This window comes from Eucalyptus grandis, chromosome 3 (genome assembly GCF_016545825.1).
Source record: "Eucalyptus grandis isolate ANBG69807.140 chromosome 3, ASM1654582v1, whole genome shotgun sequence".
NCBI classification, from domain to species: Eukaryota; Viridiplantae; Streptophyta; class Magnoliopsida; order Myrtales; family Myrtaceae; genus Eucalyptus; species Eucalyptus grandis.
This window is the reverse complement of record NC_052614.1, coordinates 34057765-34078095: the sequence shown is the minus strand read 5'-3', so window position 1 is coordinate 34078095 and position 20331 is coordinate 34057765. Positions and strand designations below refer to the sequence as shown.

General features: G+C 38.1%; 2 protein-coding genes across 3 annotated transcripts; both read left to right on the top strand.

The window, feature by feature from the left end:
• The first annotated feature begins 9405 nt into the window (after positions 1-9405).
• Positions 9406-11951, top strand: LOC104437294. Of its 2 annotated transcripts, none has more exons than XM_010050217.3 (3): positions 9406-10185; positions 10307-10503; positions 11501-11951. In XM_010050217.3, the coding sequence occupies exons 1-3, from the start codon at positions 9519-9521 to the stop codon at positions 11678-11680; spliced, it is 1044 nt and encodes a 347-aa protein (XP_010048519.1). In that variant the 5' UTR covers positions 9406-9518; the 3' UTR covers positions 11681-11951. The 2 variants fall into 2 exon arrangements, with proteins under 2 accessions (XP_010048519.1, XP_010048518.1); XM_010050216.3 differs by having other exon boundaries at positions 9407-10185; positions 10301-10503.
• Positions 11952-17590: 5639 nt separating this feature from the next.
• LOC104437293 (beta-amyrin 28-monooxygenase) lies at positions 17591-19906 on the top strand. The gene is made up of 3 exons (XM_010050215.3): positions 17591-18580; positions 18953-19140; positions 19229-19906. The coding sequence occupies exons 1-3, from the start codon at positions 17626-17628 to the stop codon at positions 19526-19528; spliced, it is 1443 nt and encodes a 480-aa protein (XP_010048517.1). The 5' UTR covers positions 17591-17625; the 3' UTR covers positions 19529-19906.
• Positions 19907-20331: the final 425 nt, after the last annotated feature.

The following is a 20331-nucleotide window of genomic DNA, read 5'->3' as shown; positions in this document are numbered from 1 at the left end:
AAATGTTGTCATTTAATTTTATTTTTTTTTCCTTTTTTTAAGGGTGTTAATTTTGCAATACCTTCATTGTGCTTGGTAAGATTCATAAGAGCTGTGCAATGACCATGCGACAATGATTAGACTTTTCGGCAAAATACAGGCAAAGCAGGCAACACTCTGTTGTGGAAATTTGACGCACGAAGAATTTTCACTAGAGAGTCCAACTTGCATTCTTTGGTTGCTCAACCACCATATCATCTCGTTGGTCCTTCAGATTAAAAAGAACTTAATCTAGTTCAATTTCTAGAAGTTGATAGCTTTTTCCCGTAAATAAAATGCTATCAAAGAGGCGTGGAGATTTGGATAATTGGTGAATTGATTGAAGTCCCATGATGTGAAATTTCTACGAGGCTGCCTTAAACCGCTCTAAAAGTTTAAATTGAAAAATGAAAGGTACGCTAAACTTCATCTTAAATGCTTAAGAAACCCACAAATCCTAGTTCTCTCTCTTACACCGAAAACCTATCAGTTCTTCACTCCTCCATTTTCTTCTATCTTGGTATGGACAAGTTTGGGAAGATGGGAGGCTACCCCATGCCAAAGTCAGGGTATATCACAGGCCTAGAAGGCCACGTAGTGGTTTTACAAATTGCCAACCAAAGGGGACTACTGGCGACTAGCTTCCAACCTGGGCATGATATGCGGAGAGATCAAACCTCACTTTGGCTCCTCCATTTTTTTATAATCAAAGCAAAATTTTCTTGTTGTGGAGTGAATGTTCAAGCCTTGATGGGATAAAACGAATGTCCTATGAAGCTCCTTGCCCATAAACATGACTCTGCCTTAGAAGCCTTTCCACCAGAAAGGAAGTTGCTTGTAAACATACTGCTCAAACTTTCAACACAACGGATCCTTTATTACTCGAGCCAATAGTTGGCAAGCCGAGAGGCAGCCCTTCAAAATCAAGAGGAAAATAGGGGTCCGGTTCTACGAGGCGTGAACCTTCTGCATTGGAGATCGCTAAAAGAAAATAGAAATGTGGAGCATGTAAGAAACATGGTCATAGTTGTCCAACATATCGACATAGAGCCGAAGACTGCGAAGGTGGTGATTTTTTCTAGGGAGAAAATATTCAATGATTCCAAAGTGCCGTGTAACCAGCCTTTAAGGCTGTGTAAATAGATAATAAAAAGTGCTGTGGTCCTAAGTCAATTTTGGGGTTTGGGCCGATATGGAATTAATCTGATATGATCTTGATTTAGCTGCACTTGCTATAGCCATCTTTATTTAGGCAAGTAGATAGGGCAGATTATACCATAGTCGAATAATGTGATGTTTTGCAATGATTTTTCTTTCTGGGTTATATGCTTGTGTCTAGTTATTTTTACTTCAAGTTTTGGATATCTTCGGTTCAATAATTTCAATTAGAATTATGTTTGTTTTCCCCTTTTTCATGTCATTTCTTGTGAATGTAGCGATCTTCTAGTGGTATTTGTTCGACTTTTTCCTTCATTCAATCAACCAAATGTCAACTACCATAAATTAAAAAAATGCCTAACAACTCACAGCCATCATATATGGTGAACAAAACCAATCACAATACATAAATCACACAGGGAGCTGTAATTTCCAAGATGTTCAATGGAATTTTTTTAAAATAGCCGAATCTCAACGCCAAAATTTAGGATTTTGTGCTTTCCAAGGTTTTTCATCAACTCTAAAGAAGAACAAAGAAAAATTTTCCCCTTTTGACACCATGTTTGTATGATGGCCTCTCTCTACCTCTCTCAAGCCCCGAACATATCCAATCCCTGTCCTTGGCAAGTCCACTTGACTTCTCTTGGCCCAAAGATAGGCCCATTCCTTTTCGAGTTGGGGTTGGCCGTACCAAGACTATTAGCGTTTTACAATCGACTCTCTTTGAATAACATAGTTTAAAGCGGCTCTATTTGTTTCAAGAAAAAATGAATTATTTGAAAAATATTTTCATAAAAAATGACCACTTAAATTAATTAGTCAATGATTTTTTTAATTATCTACAACAATTTAGACCTAAAGATTTTCATGAACGACAAATATATTTTTCTTTCAATTTTTTTTTCAATACAAGTGATAATTTTTAAGAAAATAATTTTCAAATCGTTTATTTTTTGGTGAAACAAATGGAGCTTAAATGCATAAATTATTGAATCACAGACTCAATAGAAAAACATACATAAACATTGCAATTAACTGTATTATTCTGTCTATCCCAATTGCTAAATGGATAATGTATGCGTGCAGTACGACACTCAATTTCTTAAAAGCCCTTCTCGTAGACAATCAAATCTCTCATAATTAGGGTCTTAGCAAGGAAAGTTCACTTAATCAGGTTAAATTTCATCGGTAGTATAAAATTTGATTTCATTAGGCATGTTTTTCTTTTTAACAATTTAGGAATGTTATTTATAATCTATTTGTCTCATGGAAAAAATTATAATGTTTTTCAAGAGGTCAGTTTCCAAGAAATTTAAAAATAAAAATAAAAACTTCTAATGTTTGGCCAAAATACAAAATTTGAATGGAATTGTTGGGAAAGGAAAACTCTATTTTATTTTGGATTAATATCACGAAAAACCCTAAAATGATACACAAGTGACAAATTCATCTCAAACGAATTTGTTTTAGCATAACAAACCCCAAAGTGGTACATTTGTGACAAATTTACCTACCATATTCCTTCAAATTGAATTAATAACGCGAAAAATCACAAACTAATATACATGTGACAAACTAAAGAGTAAAACCTCAAACTACTATGTCTGTCAACTGTCATGTGTCATTCAACTCAATAATTTTTTCGTAAAATTTAACAGAAATTAATGGATGATAAATTTGTCATATATGTACCAGTTTGAAATTTTTGTGGTAAAAAATAAATATATTATAAATATATTAATTTGTAAATTTTCATTATATTAATTATTTTACTTTTTAATGAGGCATGCATTATTGATGTGATTTAAGGATCCGATCTAAATAACATGCACTTTTATTTCCCAGTCGACCAATCTTGAAAGACAAGTGTGAGACATTTCACGAAAAAATAAACTGTGCTGTGACAAAATGACAATTAAAACTAGTATTACATTTCCCGAAACAGTACCATGTCAATTGTCAAACAGAACCAGCTAGGGTATCCGGTAGCATGCCAAAACCTAAAATTTGTGGTGCAAATTCGATAAACTTTTGCGAGAATGAAGTGATGAGGAAAGGCTGAATTAGGTTGTGGAACGAACATGAAATTATGCTTGAGGAAGGCAATACATAAAATGAATAGATAGGGAAGGCACATTAGGCAATAGAAATCCTAGGCATGCGTATTTACAAGTTGGTCGGTTGTGATTCAAAATTTCGGACGCGTACATGGCATGCATTCCATACTAACAATTAGAAAGAGGGACTGTGCAATGAATAGGTCACACATTTGCACCAAAACCCAGGCCCTTTCTTGGCCATTGATAAGCTTAGTGTGATGTCTCAAAACGTCACACACGACACAAGATCTTTTGTTCAAACTAGTACTATTATTAAGCATGTGGAAGCACATTGCATAAGAAATGTAATATTCATTTTTACTTTAATTTTCCTCTTTCAAGTATTAATAGAGGTACCTGGGAAGAGGTCAGGTTTGGTTGATACTTCACCAAAAACTTGCATGCACAAAGTCACATTATTGAACTACAGATCGACAACCTCGCCCATTGACATGCCATCATCATTGTTGAATTTAGGGGACCATCAAATCCCCTAAATGGTTCAACCAACACCCCATCGATATCGGAGTACCAAGCAACTAATCAATTAGAGATCCACTTTTGTGTCCCTACATCAATCCATACAATCAACTTAGTTTAAACTATTGCCAAAATGGGTCCAAACACATCTTGGTATTCACAGTCAAAATACACAAGGGCTCCAAAAATCAGTGGCGGTGGGGAACCAACCTACAAATTTTCAAAATTTAAGAAGCTAGCAAAAACCCAATAAATTAAATCTTTAATTTTATGGTAGGAGTCATCTTACCACTCAACCTAATACATGCGAACAATTATAACCCCAGACAAGTAGAAAATAGCTATGAAAGATTAGGAGTAAGTGGATGTACCATCTTTCTTATCATAACATAATATGCCAATAAAAAGCATTTAGCAATATTGCACAAGATTATCAATAAGATGATTACGTATCATATTGAGATGAACATCAGTATGTGCATATGAATAATAATGGGCACATATAAATATATCATACTAATCATTGCCAATTCATCTCGATTAAAAGGGCATCCCCTTCTTACCTTGAAAAAGCGAGGGCACTTTACGTCCTTGAGATGATAACCATCTTTCGGCTAACCTAGCCCTCTCCATCCCTCAAGACCAACAAGGGGTAGTACAGAATTATTCACATGTTGTCCACCGACTATGCCTTTCAACCTGACCTTAGGCCCTAACTCACCGTCCATGGACGTGGGACATCTTGACACTCGGAGCATCCTAACATATGAGACATCTCAACTTTTAAATATCATGAACACTCCAAAGGCATTCCGACACACAAGGCATCTCAATGTCAAGGCATCAAAATCAATGGAAATCTTGATGCACAGGGCATTTTGACTCACGAAACATCACAACACATAGGGCATCATCACTACTAATATATGGCTGATGGAAGTATAACTTAATACTTATATAGTAGTAATGCAAATAATAATACTCAAATCATGTGATCTTCCTTATATTAACAATGAAATCCACACACATTTATTATTTCTTGTACAGCCATTCTCAAAAAATCAACATTCGGTACATGCAATAATCTTATGCAATTCATTTTCATAATATAATTGCCATGCCATTTTCCATTCATCACTTACATAAGTAGGAGTAAAACACTTAAATCTTTTCCTTTCCTATGTAAACAATGATAATATAGTCAAAGATTAGTAATTTCATATGGAAATCAACAAGTTTTATGATCGACATCTCATAGAATTCGCAATGTCAACATCGACAACCTAAACAATCAACAATGTGAACATTGATAACTCAAATAATCAATAACTTGAACATCAACACTCCAGATTATCAACAACATGAATATCAATAAGTCAAATAATTGACAACATGATTTTTCAACAACACTTAGCTAGTAAATCAATAATTTAGTCAAACTACAAAAAATATCACTTTTAGGTTTGGTTTACCATTTCCACACTTTCAACTAACTTACCACTAAGCCTTATGGACATTGATTAATTATGACCTAGGCATGTAGAAACTCATAAATTTGAGTCAAATGAACACAACAATTCAACAGACTATCATCAAAAAAATTTCTGGCTTGACATCAAAGTTTAATTAAAATTAACAACCATCAAATAATCAAGTCAAGAGTATCAAGAAGATCATTTTTAGGTTAGCCATTAGAGATTCACTTATCTTAAACAAAGAATTAGACAACCCAAAACGTTGACCACCTTGTACCCTCTTGAAAGGTGAATTAAAGCTTCAACAACACAAGAATGGGACCCTTAGGGGGTGCATGACAACATTTCTGTTCCAGAAATAGTTTCTGGAACAGAAATGAATTTTTTTATTTCTATTTCTGGACGAGTTTCGAGGAAAAAAATCTGTTTGATAACTCGTCGATGGATGAGGAGGGCGCGTGGCTGAGGTCGTGGGGCGATGGCGGCTTTTGGTGAGACGGAGCGGAGAGCGGGAGCGGCTTGGGGTGTCGGTGCTCGGATGCATTGCGGAGGGCTTCGGCCCGCGGGAACGAGCGGCGGGGGTGCAGAGAAGAGGCGGAGGGCGTCGGTGATCGGATCTGTTGCGAGGGCTTCGGCCGCGGGAACGGCGGCGGGGGTGCGAGAAGAGGTGGAGGCGTCGGTGCTCGGATCTGTTGAGGGCTTCGGCTTCGCGGGGAGCGGCGGGGGTACGAGAGAAGAGGCGGAGGGCGTCGATGCGGGGCGGAGGAGAGGCGGAGGAGAGGCGGAGGGCGTCGGTGCAGAGGCGGAGGAGAGGCGGAGGAGAGGTGGAGGTCGTCGGTGCAGAGGCAGAGGAGAGGCGGAGGGCGTCGGTGCAGAGGCGGAGAGGCGGAGGAGGAGGAGGAGGTAGAGAAGAGGCGGAGGAGGAGGGAGAAGAGGCGTGCGAGGGAGAAGAGTGAAATTAGGTTAGGAGAAATCAGAAATTGATTTAAAGAAATCGAGAAATAGAAAATTTCTATTTCTGATTTCTCCTCAATTTCTATTTCTGGAATAGAAATCTATTCCAGAAATAGAAAATTTGATAAGCGTTATCAAACAAGTTTCTGTTCTAGAAATTGGTCTGGAACAGAAATAATTTTTATCATGCACCCCCTTACTTTAACTCGAGAGATTGGGAAGTGAAAATAAAAGAGGTAAGTGATGGGAGATGTATTTTTCTTTGCAAAAGGAAGTTAGAATTCTTTTTGAAGTTTGGTTGTTCATAAAGGTTTCATACAATCAAGAGGGGATATACTTGGAAAACTTACATGAGTTACAAAGGAATAAGAATGTTTAACTTAGTTTAAAAGCAATTTTAGCACTAGGTTAAAAACCCTAGGTTAAAATTGAGTGAGAAGTGTTCAAATTAAAAAATGACAAATGTGTCATTCATATGGTCCCAAAATAAATATTTTATTAGGTTACTAAGACGTCTAGCATTTTAACACATAAAAAGAAAATTAGTGCCTATTCTAAATACTAGTAAATTGGAAAAATATTTTGAACCCACTAATCAGTGAAATATAACGAATGCTAGGAGATCTTAACTCAATAAATTTTAAAACTTGAAAGCTATCTAGTACCTATACCAAAGCATATCGTTCCCCATCAATAGTTACTAAGCCAATTGTTAATCATTGACATCTACATAATCAATGTATATGTTAATGTCTATCAATTTAATTTTGAAGCATCACACTCCGGGTGACTATGGTTGCAAAAAATCATCCTTCGCACTTTCTGTACATCACAAAATTAATGACCTACATGAGACTCCATGCATGCCATCTAAAATTCCAAGCTAATTAATGCTTAACTTTATATCATAAGTACTAGCACCGAATTTAGAAAAATCCAAGTGTTGCGCTTGGCTTGGTCCCTGTGCTTAGCCCAAAAGCCAAGGACACTAGCTCAAGTGTTGGGGACTAGGCTCAGTTACCAAGGTCCTTATGATATGCTTGGATCAACTCATTTGAAATGATATCCACTTTGATCCATACTATACTAAGCTTCACGATTTTATCCTTTGGGTACAAAAATGCACTTTTCTAAGAGGTCACCCATACTTGTAAAACTCTAGCATAGACTTGCTTAACTTTGGAGTTCCAAAGCAAAGATTGCTTCTATGTCAAAAGACGCATCCATAAGTTAATTCTAGATTTCACATGAGTGCGCGCGTGTGCGCATCATGATCGCTCTCCCCCTATTCAGAACACAATTCAATTCATTCTTGCCACTTTCGCCATACTAAAAGTTTGTTAGGAGTCATTTCTTGTTCAAACCCTCTAGCTCCTATGACCACCCCATCTAGCACCGGCTTTTTATCTAGGTCCTCTGGCTCTAACGACTATTCCCTACCCTCGTTGGATAGGGTTGTTACAAGCCCACTAGTCTCCACCTAGTTCGCTACCAAACACCTATCCCCAAATTAACTCACTCAATGTATTGTTTGCTTTTAGTTCATCTCATACCGAGTCTCACGGTTTTTATCTTTTGGCATTCAAGTAAACAATTTTCTAGAAGTCATCCATCCCAATAGTGCTCTAGCCTAGACTCACTTGGGATGCCAATAACTTTGGCAAGGGAGCCGAGTATCGGGGCACGGCTAACGGGGACTTGCACAAAAGCAATGTGGTCCAAAGCTTGGCCTCAAGGGGGTTAGGCCTAACCTCTGTGGACATGAGCTCGACCATCGAGGATCCTAGCATAGGTATGAATCCCCATGCCCAATTGTCAGGGTCTTAAGTCCAAGCAATGGATCAAGTTGTATTTTGGAAAACGATTTTTGATTTCTATATAGAAAATCATTTTCCTAATTATAGATTTTTTATTAACTATATATAAAAATAAAAAAAAACACTGTAAATTTTATGTTGATTATGAAAAATTTCTATTAACTCATTTTCTCAATAACTCAAACATCAGAAGGTAAGAACAATAAGCTGACCGAATAACAGTTTGATTTTACTTAGCCTATGTTCCATCGATCTCAGGACAAACCTTGGCTGAAGTTCACCATCAGTTTCCAGATAGTACAATCCCTTTTCAACTGAGAAGACCATGTCACAGTTGCAATTAAAGGATTACTGATTCCGATTTTCCTTAGACGAGACGACTCTGGTAATAACCAATTAACTGCCCAAGAATTCAAGATTCAACTTCTTCATTAAATAGCCAGATATTAAAAATCTTTGACCAATCGTTTTTCTATATGTGATTAACTCTGATTCTTACATTCATGGGAGGCTTGCAATACAAATTTTTGAAAATATGCACTATTTTTTACAAGTGTCAAGATTGTAAATTTCTGCAAATTGAATAAGTGGACGGTTGACAAGAAAAATCATGATATTTTCCTTGAAATAACTCCGATTTGAGTGGTTGTGGAGGCGTTGGTAAGCCAATGGCCATATCAACATTATCTCATCAACTGATCTACAAAAATCACGATTTACTCAACTCCATGACGGGTACGGTTAGAAAGCACAATGTCCAACAATCCGGGGTGTCCTATTTGAGTGAATTGGATGTCATTAGAAAGAGCAAAACCCAATTATATCCTTGGATCATGATTTTAACTAGGTTGACTTCCGGTCAACATTTGCTTAAATCTTGATGAAAAATAAGTATCTACTCCCAAGCGTTATCAACTTAGGATTTTTCTTGATATTAACATTAGTATAAAAATTAAACTTAGACATAACCTTTTTTCAGGGGATTGGCTTTAAAAGGTCCATCCTGAACTTCAGACCTCAACTAGTAAGGACAATGTGTGATATATGCACCCCCTCTGGCCTCATGAGCTAACCTTGAGTGACTCGGGAAATTCAAGGTACAGTAGTGTACCACACCGACTTTTTTACGACCATTTTACATGTGGTTATAAAGAATTCGTCATGATATCAATTTTACGACGTGTTGTGACATTTTTGTACTTGTTTGAGATAATTGAGAAACATATGAACGGAAACTCATGAGCATAAGTGTTGCCGAAAGCTTGGGATGAAGATAAAAGAACAAAAAAAGAAGCGATTAATCGACCAGCTCTTCCTCCATCCTGGTTTTATCTTAAGTTATTTGGAACAACTAGATAGAACTCGCTCTTAGATGCACAATATATAGATGCCGTGACTTAATAATACTTCTCTGTCCAAAACTCATAAAACCAAGTGTAGTCATACAAAGTTGTATCCAAGTTGTGCTGCACACCCGCTGCATCTCTTCCCTCTCCCTCCTTTCGCACCATCCCCACATGGAGAACAGTGAGATGGAGCTCCTCTTCCTCTCTTTCCTCCTCCTCTTGACCCTCTTCCTCTCCATTTCTCTTCGTCTCATGTCTGCTCAACACCCACGCCGGCAACGACGACGACCTGAACCCATGCAAAAACGCAAAGGCTCGAGGAAGAGAACTCCTCAACCTACGAATTCTTTGGTCCTTAACTCCGTATCAGTCTCAAATGAGAATGCTAGCATCATTAGCAAGCTCCTCGGATCCAGTTTCCAACGCCTCATTCAAAAGCTCTTTCCATTTTATCTCCAGCCTTGGACGCGCCAGGAGTCGACCCACATCGGTGGACTTCCTCTTCCATGGTTCATCAAACCCCAAATATTGCGGAACTTGGAAGCAAGTTGTGACCTCAGGGAACAAGTCGCCGTGTTGGCAGACGGTGATGAGAGAGATGATTGCCCTACTGTAGCGACTGACCTGTCTCTGTACGACCGAAACTATGGTAATCACAGCGTTGAGCATTCTTCAACGAGATCTGCTGACCCCTTTCAAGATCTCTTATCTGGGTTCTCGTCGATGGAGATGAAATTGTCCGTTTGCTCGCAAGATCTGTCTTGGCATGAGCTTACTCTTGGTTCAAAGATTCATCATTCTGCAGGGTCGCCAGATCTCTTGCGTAAATTCTTGAGAGGTAAGCGCTTTTGGTGCTTTTTTTTTTTTTGGGGACAAATTCTGTCTCCATTTGTATTTTGATTAAGTTGGTTATGGTTATACGTTTGGCATATTATCGCATGAGGTTGTTTTAGGAGCAGAGAAGGTCATTGAGGTTACCATAACGAAGGGAAGAGGGAATATGCTTATTCGGTCGGAGGAGACATTGCAGATGATGAGCTGCTGGGGGAATAATATTTTGAGCGAGGTGTCGACAGTCGTGCCGTCTTCGCCGAAAGCCATGGCGATATTCATCATCACCAGAGAGGATAGATCCTCCAATCCCGAAAGCCAAGAGGTATCACCGAGTTCGTTATTTCTCCCAATCTAAAAAAAAAAAAAAAAAAAAAAAAAACTTGTGACTTGTTGATTCGCGTCTGCATAAGATGCTTTCTCGGATCTATCAAGTTAGCTTTCCCCATTTTTCAGCATTTAGCAGTAATTTACGTAGCTTGGGTATATAGTTTGAAAGTGTTGTCTTGATTCTCTGATGGCCTCATTTTGCCATGTTCATGGTTGAAAGCCCTTTATGATCTGATCAATGATAGGATATTAAGAACTTTCTTTCTGTAAAGTTGGTATTTTCTTTTGCAACCTACCTACCCAAGTCAGTTTAGTATGGGATGGACAAATCTTCTTAGATCTCTGGAAAAAGAAGTAAGAAAGAAAGAAAATTGAAGTCTTCTACCATTTGGTATTGTTAAGGAGAACTCCAATCGAAATTTCAAAACTCATCAAGAAAATGTAACTGAGTATTAAATTTTTTAATTTTTGTAATTAAATCCTAAAACTTGTCCAATTTGCACAATAAAGCACCTCTTTAGTTCTGTCCAATTTTAGCAACGAGAAAATGTTGATGTGGCTTTTTCTTATTTCTTTCTGTTTTCTATGTGGCTATTCTGTTAGTGAAAAATACAACAATGACCAAAGACGTTGTTTGCTCCTCATAATAAATAAAATTATTATGAGGGCTTAAGCCGCCTCCAACTATGTCGACAAGGGTAGGCAAAGTGCTCGCAGCTCCTCACCTTTTGCACTTGTTGAAAGATTTTTGATTTAATTCTAATTCGCGACACTTTAGGACTTCAATTGCACTCATCCCAAGAAATTATACATACATAACATATTCGTATTTCGCAGAAAGATATCACCAATCAATCGTTATATCACCTGTTACCATAGATTCATCATAATGTATTCCTAAACCCTAAAAACGAGATTATAAACTATTAATTCAGTCATGCAAAAGTTTTATCGATCATAAAACCTCATATATGTTGCTGTGTTTATTTCAGATATCCAAGTATGCATCGAAGACACTTCTTAATGTGGACAGTTCAGACACAAATGCGGTCGTGAGCATGAAGATCTCTGTCTGTCGTCCAACAAGAAACGGCCTCAGCAAGACTGACCGTCTAGCTCTCCCTCGCCCCACGGCGGATTTACTCGGTCGCCGCACAATTAGACGCGATTAGGCCATGCTTAATTAGGTAGCTCCCTGTCGTGATCATGTCTTATCAGTAATTATCAGTAGCCACGCCGGACTGTTGGGGAAGAAAAGAAAGTGCTGGGCGACTCTCCTTGCAACTTCTTCTTCTCATTTCTTCTTTATTTGCGCCTGAAAAAGACGTTGTACTGTCGATGTGCGTGCCCTCCATCTCCAAGGACAAGAAGGGCCAGGAGCGAGGAGGAGGACACTTGCATGTATGTGACCCACGTCTTGAAATAAATGTCTATTGTTGCGAACTTTGGTTAGAACTTTCATTTATTTCATGTCCTTTTTCCTCAATATCTTCCAGCCCTTTCGATTCGAATTAATCGTGGAGTGAGCCGTATAGAAACCTTAGAGTCCAACTCCAGAAGGAAATAAACCGAGGCCAAATTAGGAACGGCAATTGGTGACCAATTTGTTGGGGGTGTGGGGGGTGGGGGTGGGTGTGGGGTTGGGAAGCAAAAATAAATTGTGGGACAAAAATAAGTTTTCTGTGATTTTAAGTAGAATAGTGTTTCCTTTTTCAACCTAACTCTAGGATTTTCCTCACATAATTAAGATGACAAACAAATAGAGGATTTGGTCTCTAGAAACTTTGCACGGTTGAAACGCCATATGGGCCCGTCCGCTCTTCTTGCATGTCCCTTTTTCACTGGACTCGGCCTATATTAACTTGGGCTATTTCTGAAACCTCAACTTAAGTTAGCATACTTTGACCCAAAAAAAGAAAAAACTTAAGTTGGCATACATGTACTTTGCTTGTCTTTTCTTATTTATTTATGGTGAAGCGGCCTTAGGTAGGTAAACCTCGAGCTATGAAATTACTCCATGGACCTTGAGAATAGTTGAGAGATATGAGCTAGTATCCCTAGTTGAGAGATGAGCTAGTATCCCAAAGTGGGGCCTAACATGGAATCATTTGGACTTGATCGATTGGAGAATCGGATCAATGCTATGCCCTATACTAACCTATTAGTTTTGTAAAGATTTTAACTTGCATATATGATATTCTTATATTTTTACTTAGAAATACAAAGGAGTCAAGTAGCACCCAAAATTTACTGTGGATAAGTTCTCATCTAAGTTTGTGACCTTTATAAATGTGGGTGGTGTTATAACCCACCAAACCTAAAGCTACCAAGAGTTGATGAAGAAAAATACCGCTTGAGTTTAATGACGTGAATGGTTCATAAATTTTGGTATGTAATTTCTAAAAATTAATTTATTCAATATGATTCTTGAACTTTGCCTATATTCAATATGATTTCTAACATTTTTATTTGTTCAATGTGGTCTCTCAACTTTTGGTGCATGTTCAATGTGTTCACTAAATTGTATGAATAACTTCAATTTACCCATTCCATTAATTTAAGATTATGGGTAACATTGAATATTTTCATATATTTCAAGGATTAAATTGAACATGTATAAAAAAATTCAAAGGTCATTTTAAACAAACTAAAAATTCAGAAACCACATTAAACATGAGGCTAAAGTTCATGAACCCATTAAACAAATTAAAAGTTTGCGAACTATTTGTATCATTTTCTCTTTATAATTGGTTTATTCAAGAGCTAATCAAGTAGTACACATAGTAACACGTACCATAAACATCTACTCATAATAAAGCACATGCTACATAAGGAGAAACTTTCTCTTCATTCTTGTTGCACTTTCGAAACTAGTTTCCGAGCCTGTCTGAGTGAGCATATCATTGTCGGAATCATGCTAAGATGCCGGCGGTTGGTGCGTATTAATTGAATACTTCGTGTAGTCATATTCTAGTTTGATTCGAGCAGCGAAGCTTCACAGGTATTCAAATGAAGTCGGGTCGAGGTTGAGTATCAAAGTACCCAACTCGATTAGACCTTTTCATGTCGGTCAAAAGTCACAACATCACCAAAGGTCAAGCTCAAATTTATGCAGCAACTGTTGTTGCTTCTATGTCTGAAAAAGTAGGTTTCATTGGTGAATTTTTTTTTTTTTTGAGTCAATTTCTTAAAAAATTACCCCTTGAATTGGCTTCTTGACTTCTTCAAGGTCCCTAATTAATAGATAAATAAATGAATGAATAAATTCCGGACCAAACTTAGGCTTAGGAAATCAAGACATGATTACTTGCTCACATGGGCATATCCGATTTCCTTGACACTGCTCTCTTCCCGGTCGACAACGTTAATTTCGGGAACCAAACTTCACCTAACAAAATTATTCTTTTCCTTGTATTGACTCTTGAGTACAACCACAAGCAAGGTCGTCTTATAATGATACGTGTCTATTCTTGTTTTTTACCAACGTAATTGATTCATTGAATTAGGTGCATTATCTCTTTGCGAGATTGCACTGATCATCGATGTAACAAAAACTATATTATTCAAAAGCACAATTTGACTAGCAAGTGTGTTAAATAGCCGTATAATTATGTTGGATTACTGTATAAGCATTAAACACACGATGTCCCCCAATAAATTGGATTCTCTTAATTTGTGTATCTTTTTTGGTCCAACTCAAATTGACTCATTTCCATACAATACAAATCTATTAAATGTTACCTGACCTGACTCGTATTTCTAAAATACTTTTATGTTTAATCCAATTTAGGGAAATGCATACCCAAACTGATATGAGAGTGAGTTGAGCAAGTGCAAGATCGAGAAAGATTCATAAAGGTAGGTTGGGTATAAGTAAGTTGTGAACCTATTTCATACTCATGTTGCTTTGTACTTTACTATTATAAACTTATTTATGATAATTTACTGAATAAAACTAACACATAAAACAATTCATCCATTAAATATGATTTTTTTTTCAAATATTAAATATGAATTAAGAAATGAGTCTATAACCTATTTTGACAAGTCTATTTTTCAATTACAACACTCAAGTCTAGTTATCAATCCAGCTTATGAAAATTAGAGTTAATACAACAAAAAAATCCCCAAGCCAATATGCTCATACCACATTTACCCTAAACTAATTTATGTGCCACAAGAAAAAAAAAAATAATTTCTAGCCAAAACACCTATATTGCATTCACCCCAAACTAAGTTTCGTGTACGAAAAGTTTTAAATTGATATGTTCATTCGGTATACTCCTCAAATTAGTTTTTTGTCTCGCAGAAAATTCACATTCCCATATACACAGGCCACATTTACTCCCAAAACAAATTTTCTTGTCACCAAAAAAAAAAAAAAAAAAATCTCACGTCACCAAAATCTTATATTGGGATGCCCGTCAAAAGCCATGGATTTTACCCTAATGGCTCCTTCAAGTTTCGAAAATCTACTAAAATTCGCAATCTTGTCCTAATTTCTTTGTTGGTAAGGGTGTGGCGGCTTGTGATTTTTTTTATTCTTTTGTGGTATTGAGCCCCTGAAATCATTATGCGCACAAGTAGATTCATACGAATTTTTTTTTTATATATATTTTATTTTGTGGTGAGGAGATTTTTATTCTCACTCCCGATAAATTCAAGAATCTCTATTCTTCGTCAACTCTTTTATCCTAGGTTCTTCCTGACCATATTAAATGAAAGCCCATGCAAGTAGTTGCCTGTCTTTGTCCTCCACCCTTGTGCGGAGTTCCAACCCCACCCCCTGCAGAGAAACCCTAACTACACCCGGCGGTGGGGGAATGAATTGCCAACGTTCAATCCCTATCGAAATGCCTTGCGTTCTCGGGGTCTGGTGGTGTCGATCTTTCGGTTTGAAAAGAAAAGGGGGAAAAACGACTGTCGTTATTCGTCGCCATCCTGATGGCGTGTCGTCGGATCGCAAATGTATTTTAATATCGACACACACATTTTCATGAATAATAAAAATATTCATTTACTTGTTTTTGTAAGAGATACAAACAGTCGTTTCTAAAAGATGGTATTATCTAAATCATGTATCTTTCACGAAATAAACAGAATCTACACGAAATCTTTATAATATAAATACCCGAGTGGACATCCCCTTTGAATCATGTGACAGGAAAGCTCGATTTAAGCACGGGATTCGCGGTGCCTGTCGAGAAATGGGGCAAGGTGATGTGTAATCGCGGCGATACTCGAATCATACGCTTAATCACTTAATCAATTTTGATTCTTTTCATCTCTCCCATCTTTTTTAATGATGTTGTATTGACAACACACAACATAATAAAATTACCAAAAATAAATAAATAAATAAAAGGAGGGCACTTACCAAACCTACTGGTGGAGTTATTCTACTGGCGTTCAGCACGAGCAGCTCAGGTCGTACTTGGTACGCTGACGCGTGGGAACCAAAAGTCAACCTGCCACCATGAACCCGCCAGCCGAAGTGGTCAAACAGTCCCATAAGATGAGCCTTTCCTTCCCCCTTTTTCCTTGTTTGGCCTGCTAACACGAGTCGCACGCGCGCATGTACGGCTCCCACTCCATTATTATTATTGTTGTTATTATTATTAATATTATTATTATTTTATTTTCCACAGCAACTTTCTTTTTCAATGTCTATTGTGCTCATCAATGATATTATATTTAATTGACTATTTCACCTCAACAAAAATAATTAGAAAGGTGATTCGATACAAATTGATATCGTTCCAACTTATGTAGATGCTTATTTATGTACATATCTTGGGTCATTTTAGTACTAGTCATCGGATTACTATTTTGGTGGTTATTTCAAGTTATGAAGGCTTTGTTTATTTCACGAAAAATGAATGATTTAAAAAATATTTTTTTATAGATTATCTATTGTATTGCTTAAAATAATCAGCAATAAAAAAAAAAAATACTTTTATTGTTGGCAATAATTTTATGTTTGAATATTTTCATAGATTATGAAAATATTTTTTATTCATTCATTTTTGTAAGTGATAAAAGTAATCATTTTTAGTTAAATGTTGTTCAAATCATTGATTTTCAGCAAAACAAACAAAGTCTAATTCATATTTCTATTTTACATTGGCCAATATATATATATGTTTAGGGTTTTATCACTTTCCCTTTTAGGGCACGCTTGTTTATTGATAATTTGATGATTCGGAAAATATTTTAATAAAAATGATCGTCTATATCATTTATGAAGATAAATAAACAAAAAATATTTGCATCGTCCACAAAAATGTTCATACATAAATTATTGTCGATACAAATTTTTTTTATCTGTAAATTATTTTAAGCAATACAAGTAATAACTTCTAGAAAAATGTTTTTTGAATCATTTATTTCTAATGATACGAATGAAGCCTAGGCTCTATTGGTTTTGCGTCCATTATTCAAAAAATGTTTTCCAATAAGTTATTTTTCATGAATATGATATATTTGCCGATGTGTAGCTAATTAAAAGCAGATCATCGGAAGAGAATATGCTCGGTCTAAGTGAAAGAAGAACGGAGGAAATTTGATTTCCTCTTTTCAAAAAAAGTAATTACTTCCTCATTTTTTAAGGTGTCTTTTTTTCTTTTAATTGATGGAGAATATTTTTCTCAACTAGCTTATTTTTTATGCCAAAGATCCGGAACAAATAAATTGTGATTGCTCTAGTCAAATCATGCGTTGCAGGTACCCAATAATAAACGCATGAAATGCCCACGCGCGAGAGCGGAGCGCGTGTAGACCATTTATTGAGATAGTCGCCGGACACGTCCAAGAGATCATCTCTATACTCTCAAGCAACATCGCTGGGCAGTCATATTTCTAAATTTGACCTTTTGCCACCACATTCGTATCTCTCCATTCACATTTCTCTTTTTCATCTTTCTATTTTTCTATTTTTACTATTTTTCTATGTTTTCTTTTTATTTTTCTTTTTATTTTTTATTTTTTTCCTGTTGATTCACATGTAGCCACCTTCTCCCTCTCTCTCTACACCTTCCTCTTGTGCTTTATAATTGCCTATAAATTGCCTGTACCCCCCCTCACTTCATACACACCAATCCTGCTCAAGCCTTCCAAAATGGAGCACCTCTATCTCTCTCTCCTCCTCCTCTTCGTCTCCTCCGTCACCCTCTCCCTCTTCTTCCTCTTCTACAAGCACCGGTCCCACTATGCTGGCCCGAACCTCCCCCCGGGCAGCATCGGCCTCCCGTTCATCGGCGAAAGCCTCGACTTCCTCTCCACCGGGTGGAAGGGCCACCCGGAGCGGTTCATCTTCGACCGGATCGCCCGCTACTCCTCCCACGTCTTCAAGACTTCCCTCCTCGGGGAGCCGGCCGCCATCTTCTGCGGCGCCGCCGGCAACAAGTTCCTCTTCTCCAACGAGAACAAGCTGGTGGTCTCGTGGTGGCCTAACTCCGTCAACAAGGTCTTCCCTTCCTCCACCCAGACCTCCTCCAAGGAGGAGGCCAAGAAGATGAGGAAGATGCTGCCCAACTTCTTCAAGCCCGAGGCGCTGCAGCGGTACATCGGGATAATGGACGACATCGCCCGGCGGCACTTTGCCATGGGCTGGGAGGGCAAGGACGAGGTCACCGTCTTCCCCCTCGCGAAGCGCTACACCTTCTGGCTCGCTGCCCGCCTGTTCCTCAGTGTCGAGGATCCGAGCCACGTCGCACGGTTCGCCGACCCGTTCCACCTCCTGGCATCCGGCATCATCTCGATCCCCATCGACCTGCCCGGAACACCATTCAACCGCGCCATCAAGGCCTCCAACTTCATCGGGAAGGAGCTGAGGGTGATCATCAAGCAGAGGAAAGTCGATCTGGCTGAGGGGAAGGCCTCGTCGACGCAGGACATACTCTCGCACATGCTGTTGGCGACAGACGAGGATGGGAAGCACATGACTGAGCTCGACATCGCGGACAAGATCCTCGGCTTGCTGATCGGTGGCCACGACACCGCCAGTGCTGCTTGTACTTTTGTCGTGAAATATCTGGCTGAGCTTCCGGAAATCTATGAACAAGTCTACGAGGGTAAGATTTTCTTTTTTAGTCTATTTTTTTCATGTATAGCTACGCAAATATTATGATCCCAGTAATATAAAGTAACACACATAGGTAAGGGGACAGTGATTTGTTTGGAGGAATTACAATTAAAAAAATAAAACCTTTAGAGTTGACTTGTTAATATCCAAAAAAAATCATTTGAACTTCTTTTTTTTTGGGACGAGATTTTTTACATTTAAACTCTCTAATCATTATTTAATTAATTAATCTCACCAAATTATTTCGTGAATCAGACACCCCATGTGACAATTTTTTTTATTTATTTTTAATTTGAAATTGTTTAACATACGAAGTTATGTACTGACTCTCCCTCTTTGTATGCGATCGGGCGATAAACAGAGCAAATGGAGATTGCGAAGTCAAAAGCTCCGGGGGAGTTACTGAATTGGGATGATATTCAGAAGATGAAGTACTCGTGGAACGTGGCTTGCGAAGTCATGAGGCTCGCCCCTCCTCTCCAGGGCGGGTTCAGGGAGGTCATAAACGACTTCATCTTCAATGGTTTCTCCATTCCGAAGGGATGGAAGGTAAACACAACCCCATCCTATCGACTGCTTGTTCATCATAATTCGACCGTCGAACTAATGACTTACCGTATCGAATGATTCACCTCAGATCTATTGGAGCGCGAACTCGACCCACAAGAGCGCTGAGTATTTCCCTGAGCCGGAAAAGTTCGACCCAACCCGGTTCGAAGGGGCTGGGCCAGCGCCGTACACTTTCGTGCCGTTTGGGGGTGGCCCGAGGATGTGCCCGGGGAAGGAGTACGCTCGCCTGGAAATACTCGTGTTCATGCACAACCTGGTGAAGAGGTTCAGGTGGGAGAAGCTGCTTCCGGACGAGAAGATCGTCGTTGACCCAATGCCAATGCCCGCCAAAGGACTCCCCGTCCGTCTATACGCTCACAAAGCTTAATCAAACTAAAAGTAGAGAGAGAGACAGACATAGACAGAGATATCACAAGGATATCTACATGTCGTCGCTATAAGATCAATTTCAAGTGAGTCATGCATTGAATAAAGGACCCAATACATGCGATAATGTAACTCTTTCCATCTTCGTGCATCATGTCTTATCTTCGGTTACACACACCTGTCATTAGTTGTAATCGACTGTGACTGTCGGCGATAGGCTACGGAACCTCAAAATGAGGGATATGTGTATTTCTTTCGATTACAAGGTTCAAACATGTCATGTGATTACTAAAGTCTAGTTGTCATGTGATGTTTGGATTTTATCCCACGTTTTAAGCTTGTTTGATATGGGCCATGAATTACTTTTTTCTGGTTTGAAGCTACATCATAATTTATAAATCCTAAGATCTTAAACCCTTCAAATTAGTTGGGCAATTTAACGAGTTAGACATTACTTTCCATGGGTTCGTATGTCGAATCTTGCATGTGAAAACATGCATTTCTTATATCAAATAGTTAGACGTGCCATTTAATCCCTCAGCTCCATCTGTACGATATTCAATTTAATCTCCATATTTTTTTTCTTAAAACTTATTCAAGGTAGGCTATAAGTTCCATTTAATTTAAAATACATCATAATTTTGAAGCGTGGCCAATTTTCTCCCTACCAGCCTAATTGAAAAAGTCAAAGCGTGGCCAATTAATTTACATGAGTTCAGTTTGTAGTGCAGTTTTGTGCTATTGCTGAAAAGGCCGACGTAGTTCTTTGGGAGAGTTGATCGACTTGTAAGGTATATACTTAAA

What these genes read in the sequence shown, in the direction of transcription:
- LOC104437294 (XM_010050216.3), top strand. Translation starts at nt 9,519, where the DNA reads ATGGAGAACAGTGAGATGGAGCTCCTCTTCCTCTCTTTCCTCCTCCTC. An exon ending in CTTGCGTAAATTCTTGAGAG is followed by an intron (nt 10,186 to 10,300) that starts GTAAGCGCTTTT and finishes AGGTTGTTTTAG; the next exon opens with GAGCAGAGAAGGTCATTGAG. An exon ending in CCAATCCCGAAAGCCAAGAG is followed by an intron (nt 10,504 to 11,500) that starts GTATCACCGAGT and finishes TGTTTATTTCAG; the next exon opens with ATATCCAAGTATGCATCGAA.
- LOC104437293 (XM_010050215.3), top strand. Translation starts at nt 17,626, where the DNA reads ATGGAGCACCTCTATCTCTCTCTCCTCCTCCTCTTCGTCTCCTCCGTC. An exon ending in CTATGAACAAGTCTACGAGG is followed by an intron (nt 18,581 to 18,952) that starts GTAAGATTTTCT and finishes GGCGATAAACAG; the next exon opens with AGCAAATGGAGATTGCGAAG. An exon ending in CCATTCCGAAGGGATGGAAG is followed by an intron (nt 19,141 to 19,228) that starts GTAAACACAACC and finishes GATTCACCTCAG; the next exon opens with ATCTATTGGAGCGCGAACTC.